General features: G+C 37.8%; 1 protein-coding gene across 3 annotated transcripts in view; it reads right to left on the reverse strand.

The window, feature by feature from the left end:
- The window catches only part of BTBD9 (BTB domain containing 9), a 119,607-nt gene that overhangs the window by 37,630 nt on the left and 66,889 nt on the right, over positions 1 to 15,088 (reverse strand). For all 3 annotated transcript variants that reach the window (XM_065632816.1, XM_065632817.1, XM_065632818.1), the window contains one exon: positions 7,617 to 7,726. In XM_065632816.1, the coding sequence (XP_065488888.1) occupies positions 7,617 to 7,726 (110 nt within the window). The remainder of the gene's footprint in view (positions 1 to 7,616; positions 7,727 to 15,088) is intronic.

Here is a 15,088-nt window from a genome sequence, read left to right on the forward strand (position 1 = left end):
AAAAAAGAGATAATTTTACACAAAGAGCTAGGATTCTGTGCTTTAAGTGTACTATTGATGTCAGGAGCATGATCTTATGAAAATCATCAACCAACCAAAACACCATAAAACACATGGGGAAAAAAGTGTGAGCTCATTGCCAAGTAATAATTCAAGGCAGTTTCTGAAAAATCTACTGCAGTATCAGATGTACCATCATCTTTCTTTGCTCATAAAAAATGAATAAAACCACCATGTTATTATTCTAAAAACCTTCCTATTCTCTCTTACTGAAAAGAGACATGCAGAAATTCCCAGAGTCTTGCGGGGGAGCAGGTGGCAGACAGTAGAACTGCTTCACTGGGAACAATCTGAATAAAGCAAAGACTAACAGTGCAAACGAAGAGTACTGGCATCGAAATAAAAGTTTGCCTTGGCTTCTTTTCCTTTTTCTCTTCCCTGGCAGTAAGGGAACTTCTTTGAGTATTCATTTTATATAGACATTAACATTTGCGATACATTATTGCTTTTTGTAGGAAGAGGAAGATACTGACATCTAGGTTAAAACAAAAACAAGTAAAAGATGAAGTGTGAAAATCCGTGTTCATGTTGAGGCTCCATGGCATATTCCAGACACCCTCTGGACCATGTAAGGCACTAACTGAACACAGGACAGCTCAGTTCATCCAATATTTTACCTGTACACCCTCTGAGCATCATCCAGCTCCTTCACACATTTAGAGTTCTCCACTAATCCGTGACCTCCTAAAATGATGTTACCCTGATTAGTCAAACTTCTTAACAACCGCACAGAAACCATATCAGTGCGCTTTTAATATAATTCTGTGGTCTTCCCTACAATGGTTAATTAGAAAGTGATTCTAACTAATTGCAGTGTGCAGAAGGTACCATACTGTTCCTTCTCTCTAGGGGGGTCTGCCCCTCCCTATTTTGAATGTTCATGATCATCTTTTATATCTGCTTGATAAATTTATTAAAAATACCATCTGGTGGGGACTCTGCTCTGTGCTGTATTTTCAAGTCTTCTGGTTCTCTTCCTTTTTCCCATTAGAATGTCTGCTTAGATTCAGGTCACTTGTTTACAAAAACATACTGCCAAACCAACACTCTTGTTTTGTTTTTTTTTTAAATCCACAAGCTATCCAGCTTTTACAGTAAGCAATGTTGTAAGAGAAAACAAAACAAGGAATTACAAATACAGAAATGCTTTTTTTCCACTGTTCATACGGCAGTTTTGCTCTGACAAATCTGATTTGCTTTTATGGAACAGTAAAGATGTGTGTTAGCAAAGTGTACACATTCTGTAAGCAAACAAAAGGAGAAGATGATTGAGGTTACAGGACAGCAGCATCAAAACATTTATTAAAACTTACTTTCTTGTCTCCTGGTCTATGCTGCAGTATGTAGCAATGAATATCTTGGCAGTATATTTAATTATAGTAATAGCATTTTTATAAAGGATTGTCATTTTCAAGGCATGGCCTAAGGGCCACCCACACTGGCCATATTTAAAGATAAGACAGATATGGTGTTCAACTATCCTTACAGATCCCCCAGGAGAAAAGTGTACCAGGAGCGTGTGCTAGCCTCAGTCATATTTATCACTTCTTAAGCTTTTTTTTTCTTTACTTGATTTTCCATAGGATTTTTTTTTCCCTGAAGCACTCAGAAAAAAATTAACACAGCTCTTTTTAATTCGCTTCCATATCTGAGTGTAAAGTACCTCCTTTCATCTCCCAGTCTTGCTTTCTGTCCATCCACCATAACTTCACCGCAATCAACTGGCTAACACGGGGGGAAAAAATGACAGAAAATCCTCAAACAATTCCTTGCAACACAGGAAGGAGCAGAACGGAGCGGGTTCCTGCACCAGCTCACAAAATCAGCCATTAATGAACCTTAATTTAATTACTAAAACACACAGAGAGAGACACCAGATCTACTAAGCAGTCTTATTTTATAGGAAGGCAGTAATTTAAAGCAATATGGACTGTTGAATATATTTATGCTTTACTCTAGGCAACAGTCAGTCAAAGCTTCTCAGCTGAAGTGTCATCACCGCAACACAACGGTTCATTTTACTGAGTTCTCTTAAGACACAAACCCATCGCTCTCTGAAGAAACTATAAACAAGAAATTATGCTGCAAGAAATAAATTTTTGTTTTAGTTGATACAAGGAAGTGATTTTTTTTCTTTCATGTTGACAGCTGTTAAATGCTCAGCTTTCAATCTCTCAGTGTTTAATGGTAATTTTAATAGTAAAATTGCATTCTACCTGAACATCCAGTGAGCTGACAAAAGTTTCCTCATTAGAAAGTGATGGTTAGAAAAAAGAAAGCTGAGAGCAAAGAAAAAAACCAGAATTAGGGATGCCACTATTATTCCAGGGTTTGATTTTACTGTATTAAATAATTAAAAGGATGTTGGGCATTTTGCTTTCACTGTTTTCCACATGCCAAAAGATTTTTTTTTTAAGTCTAATCTTTATTCGGTATATGAATTAGCACTTGTTCATTTGTTACACAGTAGAAAATATTAAGTCTACAGACCTTTCAGTTAATTAAAAGTACAGTCACAAAGTCCTGTCTCTTTTTCCACATACTCTTTCTTATTTTCTTGAGCTGAAACTTGCTGATGATATTGCTACATTTCATTTGAATCTTTAATCAAGAACTCAAGAAATACCAACTTCAAACATATATCAACAGCATTTCTGCCTGTTCCAGTGAAAAGCTTTCTGCAAGTTGTATTTAGCTGGAGAAGAAAATCCCACAATCTGTCCACATTCAGCTGTCAGTTTGGATTAGAATAACTTCAGAGAAGGATGATTTTTCAGTTGGTATCTGCTAGAGCTCATGATTCTTGATCCAATAAATTAGAACAAACGCATTCAAGTCAATAGACCTGGCATACTTTTAATTACCAACCAATTGGCTGGCTAGAGGGCTCCTTCATCAAACATTCTGCCTGAAGAAGGCTTTCAGAAACAGCAATTGTTTCAGAAGAGCCCTAGGAAGTACGCATGTATGCATCCTTCATTGCAACACTGGTAATGGGAAGGAAAAAAATAAGTAACTGGAACGATATGAACAGATCTCTGTTGAAGAATGGGTAGCTGTAACTAAACCAACCATGTGACTGTCCTTTCCTTTGGAAAGAGGGGAGGAAAAAAAATCCCTGCAGTATTTACACCGTCTTCAAATTTTCACAATTTCCTAAGGCTATACTTGCAGCAGAGCTGCCTTACACTGCTGGGTAAGCCTGCATGGTTTTGAAAGAAGGCTAACCTTTAAAAAAGAGAAGAAACAAAATATGATAGCGTTCTGTGGAGTCAACATTATACTAGACACAAAAATAGCATCTTGCTGCTTCCTTGGAGAGAACAAGAGAGAGAGCAATCTGTTACAAAGCTGAACCACCTACTAGGAAACTGATATGACTGGTTTCTCTCTGTTATAGATTTTTTTTTTTTCAATAACTGCCAGTGAGTAAAAGACAAGCGAATGATTATTAATTCATTTCAATTTTTGCCTTTTAAAACAAATTCTCCTAAGGCATTGAACAGTGCACAAATGAAGGTTCACAATGATTCATAAGTACTGAACAGCATTCCCCAGAGGGTGACCAAGGACATTCCAGTGTTTTATATCCATCACCTGCTCTTCAGTCATTATTCACTGTTCTTCTTTTCTTGTGTAGCGTACAAGTTACAAGATATTCTGACAGGCTGAGATGGACTACAGATAAACACCGCTCTATATAAAAGCCTCCCACATTGCACTCCCTATGACCTTAACCAGGCTCAAAATGGGACAGTGGTCGGTCAGACCCACATGCCTGTGCATGGTCCTCGACTGCCCCTCAGCACTGAGTACTGATTAAAGGACTGTGCGTGGTTATCAGTTTTTTCCCTTTGAGACAGGAAAGAGGAATTGCTTCTTACGTTTAGGTGGGGGAAAAAAAAGAGGCATTGCAGAGACGTAGCCCCTTACTCACTGCTGCAGCTTCTTGCCCCTGGGCAGATCGGAAGCTTTGCAAAACCTCTCATCATAGCAGGTACCGCTTCTGCCTCTGAAGGAGTACCGCTCTTGCTTGTGAAAATTTTCATTTGTTTTGGATTCTAGATTAAATATTAATGACTAAAGAGCATTTAAAATTTCAGAAGTGGAAGTTCATCCAAAGCAAACCCTGTGTTTTTGAGATTAAAAAAAATATTTACATCCCTTTTAAATGAAACAGTTATGTCAATCTCATGATTCTAATATGCAGAACTGTTAACTTGCATATTTAGAGATAATACCATGCCAAATGAAAAATTACACCTCAACTCTAACATCAGCATTAGGGAATCATTTCATGAGATTGAACTGATTTCTGTCACTTCACTTCACGAGATAACAGAATTCAAAACAACACTAAAACACGGGAGAGTGCTAGAATTTCCTGCTACTTTTACTTCAAAATCGCTACTCAACTACCAACGGATCATGTCAGTACTGCATCCAGTATTGCATAAAGTAACTGTATAAATCATCTTCCATATTAACTTTTAAATGTAATATGTCAAGTTAACAATTTGTCATGAAAACCTTGTACACAAAAAACACAGGAACATAAAATTGCTATTATCATGAAACAGCACTTCATTTTTATTATTTGTTTACCAGCTTTCTAATCTTTAGCTTTACACTGACAGCCATTGCATAGATACTATGTATCAGTACTAATATATAAGATAAATTATACTCTTTGTATGTACAGCTTTCTGATCAAGTTGAATAGGTTTCAAGAAAAAAAAAATAATTACCCTTAAATCTCCAGATAAGATCTCTCTAAACAAATACCTCAGTGGCCTTATTTGTTTGGAATGAGGTTTCAAATGGCAAACTCTTTGCATATTATCTTCAATGTTGTTTTGGTAAGAGTCAAAAAGTCTTTCTGAAAGAACTAGATGGCCTTCAAGGGCTGACCGACATTTCATTTTCTTAATAAAACAGGTTATAGAAACAGCAGCTGTGTTTGTTTTAACCTAATTTAGTACCATATTTAATACCATACTGCATAAATAAAGAACCCAATGGTATGACCTAATGCTGCTTTTCAAGGGTTGAGGATGAAAGCTTCTATGCTCAGTCATGCTTAAAAGTAACGTACTCTGATCACTCCACTTTCATACATTCCGTAGAGCTTTCCTGACTGCTTTCAGTTCACTTTACCCTATCCAGTCACTGCAGAAATAGAATCCAACATTACAAATGCTCATTAGAGCAGTAAAACAAAACTGTGCCAACTACCCCATTGGTAGTCACACAGATATTCTACATAAGTGGAACTGGGACAGTCTGCTTGATCAAGGGAGACAGATAACATTCTACCTGACAGAAACCATCACAGGTATGTAAAACGAAGCACTAAATGGATATAAGGTCACTTTGCTGGATCAAAGCTGTTGAGAGTATTTTTGAATAGGTAACGCTGATGGCCATAAATTCTGGTGGAGCAGCTTTTTGATCCTGCAACATTTCACAATGAGACTGCCCCCTTTCTCACCATAAATTCTGCAAGGTCATGTCTCCAGCTGTTGCTGCCTCATTTACAATGTGGAAGTTGCTTCACATCCCCCTCTCAATTAACTACTCACTGAATTCTTACTCGTCTAATTTCCTATTAATTGACTGACTATCATCCCTTCAACATAAAAAGCTCTACAGGCCTCTCTTTGCTTATTGTAGGTCACTTCAAATGACTTGCATGTAAAACAGCTTAATTTACTGACACTGAATGACAGCATAGTGACACTGATCACAACGAACAGCAATGCATGCTCACTACTATGTAGTCCAAATTCTATTTACCTGTAAGATTCTGTAACTACAAAAAAAATTTTCATAAACAGATAAATTTTAGTAAAGCTATATCAAGTCTCCATCTCCTAGATTATCTTTGAAACTAATGAAATACTGAAACAGATCAAATAGTTCATTTCACCGAAATGCTCACTAAACTACAAAACGTCATAGGGTATCTGAAAGACAAGTTGATTATGGCACAAGCACACTGCCACATGGATTTACTACCTTGCCTACTGTGACAACCAAGCGATCTTCGAGTTAATACAAAAAAAAAGGAAAGCAAATATGAAATCTGAGCCTTAAATTAAGTGTTTGCTAAATAAGAGTGATAATCTTAAATCCAACACATCTAGATACATGCATCACTTATTTGCACACAGCAACTCTGATTTTGTCATAGCTAGCAGTGCTAAATATGAAATTTAGCTCAAACACTTCATCAAACTTGAAATATTTTGATTCTCTCCTAACTAACTTACTGAAGGTAGCTGTTTTCTTTTAACACAGTTCTTCCTTACTGCTTATTCAATTTTCTTGTGAACAGCAATTGCAGTATTACTTGCAAACTCCACAAAACAAAGGGAAAACTTTCTATTTGCATTATGGGACAGCTTGTACACTTCAGAGCTGCATAACATCAAAAGTAGTAAAGTGTGATTTGTCAGGCTACTTATTCTATGCTTCAAAAAAACCCTCAAGAAATTACATAGTAAATCTCCTAAGATTCAGTGTAATCATGCGATGACTTTGTATAACGTTTGGGAAACAGGCTGCAGGAGTTGGGTCCCAGTTTTTCACAGCTAAATATTATAGCTTCCTCAGAAAAAAAAACCTAAAGAAATACGTCTTACTAAAATCTTCCCTCTCATTCTTTTTTGAAAACTGTTTTCCCTTCCATCTACTGTAGACATTTATATGTTTAAGACCAGTGCAAACTCTGAGAATTTTGCTGAAATTTTAAATTTCATGCCAGAAGTAACAATCTGTGGGAAATCCCACCAAGACAACTACTAAATGGTGCACAAAACTCTTCCCAATGAATTTCAGGATCTCACTTGTGTGAGTTTATATAGAAGAAAGCACCTCTTTCGAGTTACTAAAAAAAAAATCTATATTAAATCTTCCTTCAACATAGTTTATCATTCAGTATTTGGTTTGTTGGGGATTTCTACCTTAAGTAATGCAGTACTATGCAGAGGTACTTCAATCAGTATTATAAAAGCTGTCCGGAGCTCCAGAAGCACAGAGCTCCATCAGCGTGGTGTTTGGAGAATAACAGCAGCCAATATAACATTCTGCCAAGGCTAGGTGTGTCTATGACACTTTGGGGAAAAATCATAACATGAGCGTTTACTTTCAGCAGTTGAAACTAGGCTGTGTAAGAGGCCCTAAGTGTCACAATCCATCTCCACTGCAATAAATAGCTCTGGTCACTCCATCCTCATTACAGAATTCAGGCTAACCTAGCAGGAGGCAATAGCAACCATACTAAGACATGCGAAGAAAAATCAGATTAGCAGCACAGAGTTACTCAATTACCAAGTGGCTTTGTCAGCAGCAATTGATTTAATTTGAACTTTAGCATTCCTGAAGCATCACTAATTAATCCACAGGACCAGCCAACTAATTCTATGCTTACAGCATCATTTAACTCAAGTTAGGGTTTTCTGTGTGGAAACAGAAGCAGAGTAAGAGTGCAGTGATAGCCAGTCTTAAAAGGCAAGCAACGGTTCATGTAAAAGGAAAAGAGTTTTCTCTCTTACCTATCAGACCTTTCTCAAGAGTAAAGGTTTTGTTCGTGAACATGCATTCAAATGCCACAATATGAAAAACTTTGTTCACTGTGTTGTGGGTCCCAACAATTCGTATATACCTACAGTGGAGAAAGAGAAAAAAAAAAAAAGGTAAGTAGTATAAGTTAAGCATGACAAACTTCTATGCACTAAAATATAAATTATTCAGTTGGACTATATTGTGCAGACCCGTAAGAAGTAACTGTCAAAAAAATAAAGTAAAATAAGAAAATGAATAAAAAAGAGTATAGATTTCACAGCAGACTTGCATCTACTCAGAATGCTGTCTCCAGTTCAATTTAAGGAAAAAAAAATATTTAAAGAGCTGTAAAATCCATCAAAAATATTTCTGGGCTAATTTGTCAAGAAAAGTAAAATGAGAGACCTTCTGGATCAGAAATGGTCTTTTAGTGCAAATGTGTGCTCATGGAGGCTTTAAATAATGATGATAATAATAAAAGCAGTAGTAGCAGTAGTAGTAATAATAATAAACTCCCTTTACCAAATACTTTTCACCACAATGAAAGATTTCATACAGCCAGGACAAACCCAACAAACCCATGAGGTTTCTCTGCAGAAGCCACAAATTAATTCCATTTTAATATGACTGTTTCTAATTCTAATAGTGGATGTACAGGATATCAATGTCTTTGTTAGTGTATCTTTTATTAGTAAAAACAACAACAAAAATATCTGAACAGTCAAATGTTATGAAATAAAGCTAGCTCTGGGTTTCATTTCCGGTTGCACAACTTACACTTCTAGACCCTAATTGAAAATCAAGTAGATCTGCTCTTGAACAATGTGTTCACCTTCTGTATTACCCTGGAGGCTTCACCTTCTCTTAACAGTCATTAACTTGTTTCAGTCCGATTCCCACATTTCCTGAAGAGACCCAACAGTTCCTACTATAAATTTTGAAAAATCCTAAATGGAATATCGTATGCCATCTCAATAAATGTTGAAAAAGCAACACAGAAAATTACCTAAAACAAATACCATTACCCCACAAAATGAGTTACCTACACTGCAGAAAGCTTTATATTAAATGAACTCTTTTCAATTAAGTATCAGAATGCATGAAACTTAGACAAAATCCACAGTCTGTGGTATTACATAAAACATTTCACTTACATAGTATAATTATAGTTGCAACATAATGTCTGTTCACTAACAGCATCATTTTGGCTTGTGTTCAGCAAACCAATTTGAGAAGATACACAGCTTTCAACACTGAGATTTTTTAAAAAACAATAAAAAACCCCCATAGCTACATACCATACAAACATTCAACTTTCTCCTACACTTCAAGACTTGAGTGCCTTATGAAAGAGCTCTTATAAGCAAGTATCAGTTACTGTTATTACTGATATTGGTTCATATTTACCATACATAAAAAATCTTCTAGAAAAATAATTTTAAAAAGAACCACTTATTACGTGCAAATGACTGCAAAAGACAACTAAGTTACCTGAATATCATGACATTGCTAAGGTTTTTGACCTCTGCTCATTTAGCTTATAATTTCATTTAAATAAAACAATTATATATTTTGAATAAACTCACAAAACTGCTATGAAATATGCTCAAAATTTCACTTTAAAAAATTTTAGTCACCATTACTTGAAACAAAAAAGCATTATATGCTATTCCCGAATTAATATTAACTTACAGATCAATTAATAATCACAGTAGCAAATTTCCTGCAAGTCATTCTGTGTAGAAAAAGTAAAAGTTGCAAAACTGGAGAAAAAATTTATTTTTCATAAAGAAGGTGAACCTGTATTTTAAAAGTAAAACAGAACGTAGCCCTCACCATGCAATAGTGACAAGTGCCTGAAAAGAGCATAGTAGGAATCTCGGTTGACAGTGGAGGAACCAGCAATTCTTTCCCCAGACTGGCCCATGTGAACCAGCCAGTTGCTGTGAGGTGACAGATGAAATGTCCTATTATGGGATTCACATTATGAAGGCAAAACTGTATCAGCCTCAGTTTTTCTTAAGATGCCAAGGATGATTCACACTGCTTTTGCAAGTGACACACAGGTTAAGCCACAGCAAAAGCACAGTAGACACATTGGAGCAAGACCCCAAGGTTTCTACTTGCAGATCTGACCTTCTGCAAAACTGACACTGAAGATCCATCCACTTGACTTCAGTAAAGCATTTGACACCATCTCCCACAACATCCTCACAGCTAAACTGAAGAAGTGTGGTCTGGACAATCGGGTAGTGAGGTGTGCTGTGAACTGGCTGAAGAAGCCAGAGAGTCGTGGTCAATGGGGCAGAGTCTGGTTGGAGGCCTGTATCTAGTGGAGTCCCTCAGGGGTCAGTACTGGGGCCAGTATTATTCAATATATTCATCAACAACTTGGATGAGGGAATAGAGTGCACTGTCAGCAAGTTTGCTGATGACACCAAGCTGGGAGGAGTGGCTGACACGCCAGAAGGCTGTGCTGCATCCAGCGAGATCTGGACTGGCTGGAGGGTTGGGCAGGGAAAAATTTAATGAAATATAACAAGGGCAAGTGTAGAGTCTTGCATCTGGGCAGGAACAACCCCAGGTTCCAGTATAGGTTGGGGAATGACCTATTAGAGAGCAGTGTAGGGGAAAGGGACCTGGGGGTCCTGGTGGACAGCAGGATGACCATGAGCCAGCACTGTGCCCTTGCGGCCAAGAAGGCCAATGGCATCCTGGGGTGTATTAGAAGGGGGGTGGTTAGTAGGTCGAGAGAGGTTCTCCTTCCCCTCTACTCTACCCTGGTGAGACCTCATCTGGAATATTGTGTCCAGTTCTGGGCCCCTCAGTTCAAGAAGGACAGGGAACTGCTGGAGAGAGTCCAGCGCAGTGCAACAAAGATGATGAAGGCAGTGGAGCATCTCCTGTGTGAGGAAAGGCTGAGGGAGCTGGGGCTCTTTAGCTTGGAGAAGAGGAGACTGAGGGGTGACCTCATTAATGTTTATAAATATGTAAAGGGTGAGTGTCACAAGGATGGAGCCAGGCTCATCCTGGTGATAACCAATGATAGGACAAGGGGTAATGGGTTCAAACTGGAACACAGGAGGTTCCACTTAAATATGAGAAGAAACTTCTTCTCAGTGAGGGTGACAGAACACTGGAACAGGCTGCCCAGGGAGGCTGTGGAGTCTCCTTCTCTGGAGACATTCGAAACCCACCTGGACGCCTTCCTGTGTAACCTCATCTGGGTGTTCCTGCTCTGGCAGGGGGATTGGACTAGATGATCTTTTGAGGTCCCTTCCAATTCCTAACATTCTGTGGTCTGTGAAAAGATTATGATCAAATTACTCAGGGGACTAACAGCTTGTTGTTCAGAAAAAGCTGATCTGAAATGTGACAGTTTTAGGAGGTCTGGTAGGTATCTTCAGCTAAGGGTATGCCTCTCCTCGTTGAACTTACAGGTACAGATATATCTGATCCCATCACCACATCCCAGAACTGTCTAATGCAGTAGACACTCTAGACCTCTTACATAAACTTTGGCAATGCTACATTTGGAAGAAACATCAAACAAGGAATACTGACCATAAATTAACATAGTGCTTTGAATAAGTGTTATGTAAAAGGCAAAAGCAACAATTTGTGTCTCCATAAGCAAAAAGGGGGAAAAAAACCCCCAAAGCCCAAACAAGCACTTATACTTGTTTTTTGTCATCTTTCGTTTGGTTTTTTGTCGTCTTGTTTTATACTGTCTTTTCAGATTATTTTCTTTATTCACAAGCACAGTACAAATCCAAAATACGCAGAAAATGACCAGAATCCAACAACACTGAATGCTCTTGTTCTAGCCAGCATCAGAAGTACAGAATTTGACTAAATGCAGGAACAGTCTTGTAACATTTGCAGTCTTGGAAAATAGTGCAGGCGGGGGCTGGCCCGCCCTGGAGACTCCCTCGTCTCTCTCGGGGAAGAAAGGTATTGATTGAGTTGTGCTGCTTGGACAAAACCCGCTCTGGGCCAAGCAACAGAGCATTGCTAATGGAGGTACTTTGACATGCTTCAGTTACGCTTCCTTGCTTTAAAGAGTTTAAAGAATAAACAAAGTAACAACACTAATACGAACACAAGAAACCGCTTTACAATTAACTTCACAAGCTAATTTATTTCAATTTTTTGTGTTATGAAATTGTAACACTGCAGCAAACTTCTTTATTGGTTTTGGCTTTTTTGTTTCATTTTCTTTTATTTGGAGCGGGGGGTGGTTGTTGGTTGTTCAAGTTTTTTTAATATATCAATAGGGTGAAAGACACAAGACCTGAAGAATAGTTTGCCACGGGAAAAGCATCTTTATCATGCTGCACTCTCAGCATAAGTAACATATCACTCACTGGTTAGCAAAGTTCTCTGCCAACAGGTAGAAAGGAACAAAGCTTATTCCTGCATGCTCAATAGCCTATCAGTTATTTTGAACAACAGATGACAATGTTTTGCATTGCTGGAAAGCTGAAATTTCGCTGTAATGTAAAACAAAATCCCATCCATTAAAATAATAATGTATACATTTATCTTCTAAAGTATATTATTTCAGTGTTGTAATGTTATTGCAAGGTAGAATGTAATAATATGACAAACCCCATCTATTCTCCTCAATGCAATACATATATTTTACTTCTTTCCTTATTTCTCTCAAGGTGAATGATCAGTGTGATTTCCTGCCTGAATCTTGCATTCTTCTACTTGGTGGAAATTTAAAAAATGCAATCTTCAAAATTAATTTAAACAACCTGACTTCTAAAATCACATTCTCAAATTTTGCATAAAAATTGTAGCTTATTATTCCACTTGATGCAAGATACTAAAGCCACCATAGCCCAAGATTGTAAAAAATAATCTTACAAATAAGGCAGAATTTATTAGGAGTGCCCAATACTACTAGGTAAACAACCTGTATCTGAATTTCAAATATCACCAATGAAGAACAATATTGAAGGTACATGACCTATTTAAAGAGAGTCAGATGAAGACATTGTAAATACTGAAGTAGTACATCTTAATGAGAACACTAAACGACGGGCTGAAAACAAAGGGTTGGCTCAGAAATACGATAGTGAGGAAAAACTGCAATGTGGACAACTTCAATATGAGCAATGAAGTCTTAATTCAAAGCATACAGATTTCAGAAATTTAAAATGCCTATTATAGCTCATGACATGCTTGAAAATTTGTACATTTTCCTAAGCAGTTTTCTGCCAGATGGAAATGCAATGGAGTCATGATTAAAAATAAAAGCCCTTCAGGCAATCATACTATATGTACCGTCTCATCATTTTCCTGGAGTGATTTATTAGCTGGAATATAAGACTACAGGTAACAAAATTAATATGAACAATTTTTCAGTGCATGTAACTTTGACAAATGCTTAAAATACAGGGAACATGTTCTATGTGATCACTCACTAAGTTTTTAAAACATACTGTGGTGCTTTTCACCGAGACAGAGTTAAATTTCTGCACAGTAGCCAGCATACGGGTATGTTTTGGATTTGTGCTTTGCACCCACAGCTTTTGCTTTATTAAACTGTCTTAGTCTCAACCCATGAGTTTTTGCACCTTTACCATTCTGATTCTCCCTCCCATCCTGCTGTGGAGGCTGAGCTGCCCACCGGGGTCGGCCCGCAGCACCATGATACTGTTTTTGGCTCTGAATGGCAGTGCAGCAACAGGAAAGGCTCTCTGGCTTTGCTGACAGGCCTAAGGTAGAGACAACTGAGAATTAAGCACCAAAGAGTCTTCTGGTTCCCACAAGCAAATCTGCACTAAGTGGCAAGAGTATCAGGAACCAGTTGTCCAGGGGGGTTGTGGAGTCTCCTCCTCTGGAGACATTCAAACCCGCCTGGACGCCTTCCTGTGTAACCTCATCCAGGTGTTCCTGCTCCAGCAGGGGGATTGGACTAGATGATCTTTCGAGATCCCTTCCAATCCCTAACATTCTGTGATTCTGTTATCATATCTGTAGATAACTGAGTAACATTGACAGAGATGAGATCAGTGAGCAGGCTCTGTGTGCAAATGTCTACAGCCAGCGGGGAAGAAAGTGCCTAGGCCTCCATCAAGTGCAGGGAGATCCTTCTCTGAACTTGGACTCCAAAGCTGGGACACTTTTCTGAGGAACCACTGTGAATACTGGTGCTAATAATGCCTCCTTATATAATAACCTGTTCTTTAAGGTGTTTTCTCAGAAAAAGACTGAAGTTTAACTTTTTTTAAGAGGATTTCAAGCCTAAGAAGAGGTCCCTACCCACAGGGAGCCTGGCTAGACCATGGCATGGCATTCTCTGCTGCTGCACCACACGAGCAGACAAGGTGTGAGGCCACTTAGTGAATCAGAGGAAAGTATCCAACAGCTCCTCACTCAGCAACCATAGTTCAAGTTCTACACATTGAAAAAGTTGTAGGTTGAACACACTTCTCCCTCCAAAGGCTCTTGTTTTGAAATGATTGTAAGATATCATCATGAGATGAAAGGATACTTAAGACTGCAGGGGCAAACAGTTTGAGTAACCCTGTATCTTTCAGAGTCCAACTCTGGAAGTTTAACTGCCTTAACCCATGCTTTTTTTTTTTTTTTACATATATATACAAAAAAATACATCCCATAAGAACACAAATCCATCTTGGTCAACTCAGTATTTTCTTTCTTGAAACTAAGGGAATAAGAAACAAGCAGTTGCAGGATTGGATGTGCTGGAGTGAGTAACTTCTCCACTCTTGTTTGTAGCATACAGAGGCCACACAACAGATCAGCCCATAAGGAAATAAAATAAAACCTTTTACTGCATAATACGACATTTGATTTGATCTTGTTTCTTTTAGATACTTAAGAATAAGATCAAACTTTGCATAGTCTTGCAATTACTTTTCGCCAGTTCAAGTCATGAGAACGAATATGTTCACCTCTTTAAGATGCATGGTATTCTGCCATCCTCAACATTGCATACTTGTAATTATTGCAGTCCTCTGAATTAGAAAAAACAGAGGAAAAAAGCTAAAGATCATATTTTTAGCAGACAAGGTTTCCTGAAATAAAATACAGGTATCTTTTATGCTGATTAAATCAACATAAATGCATATACTAGTTATTTTCAATAGCCACAAAGAGTAATTTTTTTATAAGTGCTTAGCAAGCTTGTCATTAATTAAAGACCACTGACCAGACTTACTTGTATATGCTGAATTACAAGATGATTTAAAAGCTTTGATTACCACAAGGTGGAGGGGGGAAAAACAGCAGAAAGCCCAAACTCTAAATGAACAAAAAATTTTAAAGCACTTTTTAAAGTAGGTAACACAAGCTTGGGCAAACCTGATTAAACGAATAATTAACAGTATAATCAAAATCTTGGTGCCAAACTATGAATTTTAATTATATTGCACACTGAGGAAGAGACATGGCAGACAAAAACAAGGACAGACATTAAAAGCAC

This window comes from Caloenas nicobarica, chromosome 3, assembly GCF_036013445.1.
Source record: "Caloenas nicobarica isolate bCalNic1 chromosome 3, bCalNic1.hap1, whole genome shotgun sequence".
NCBI lineage: Eukaryota > Metazoa > Chordata > Aves > Columbiformes > Columbidae > Caloenas > Caloenas nicobarica.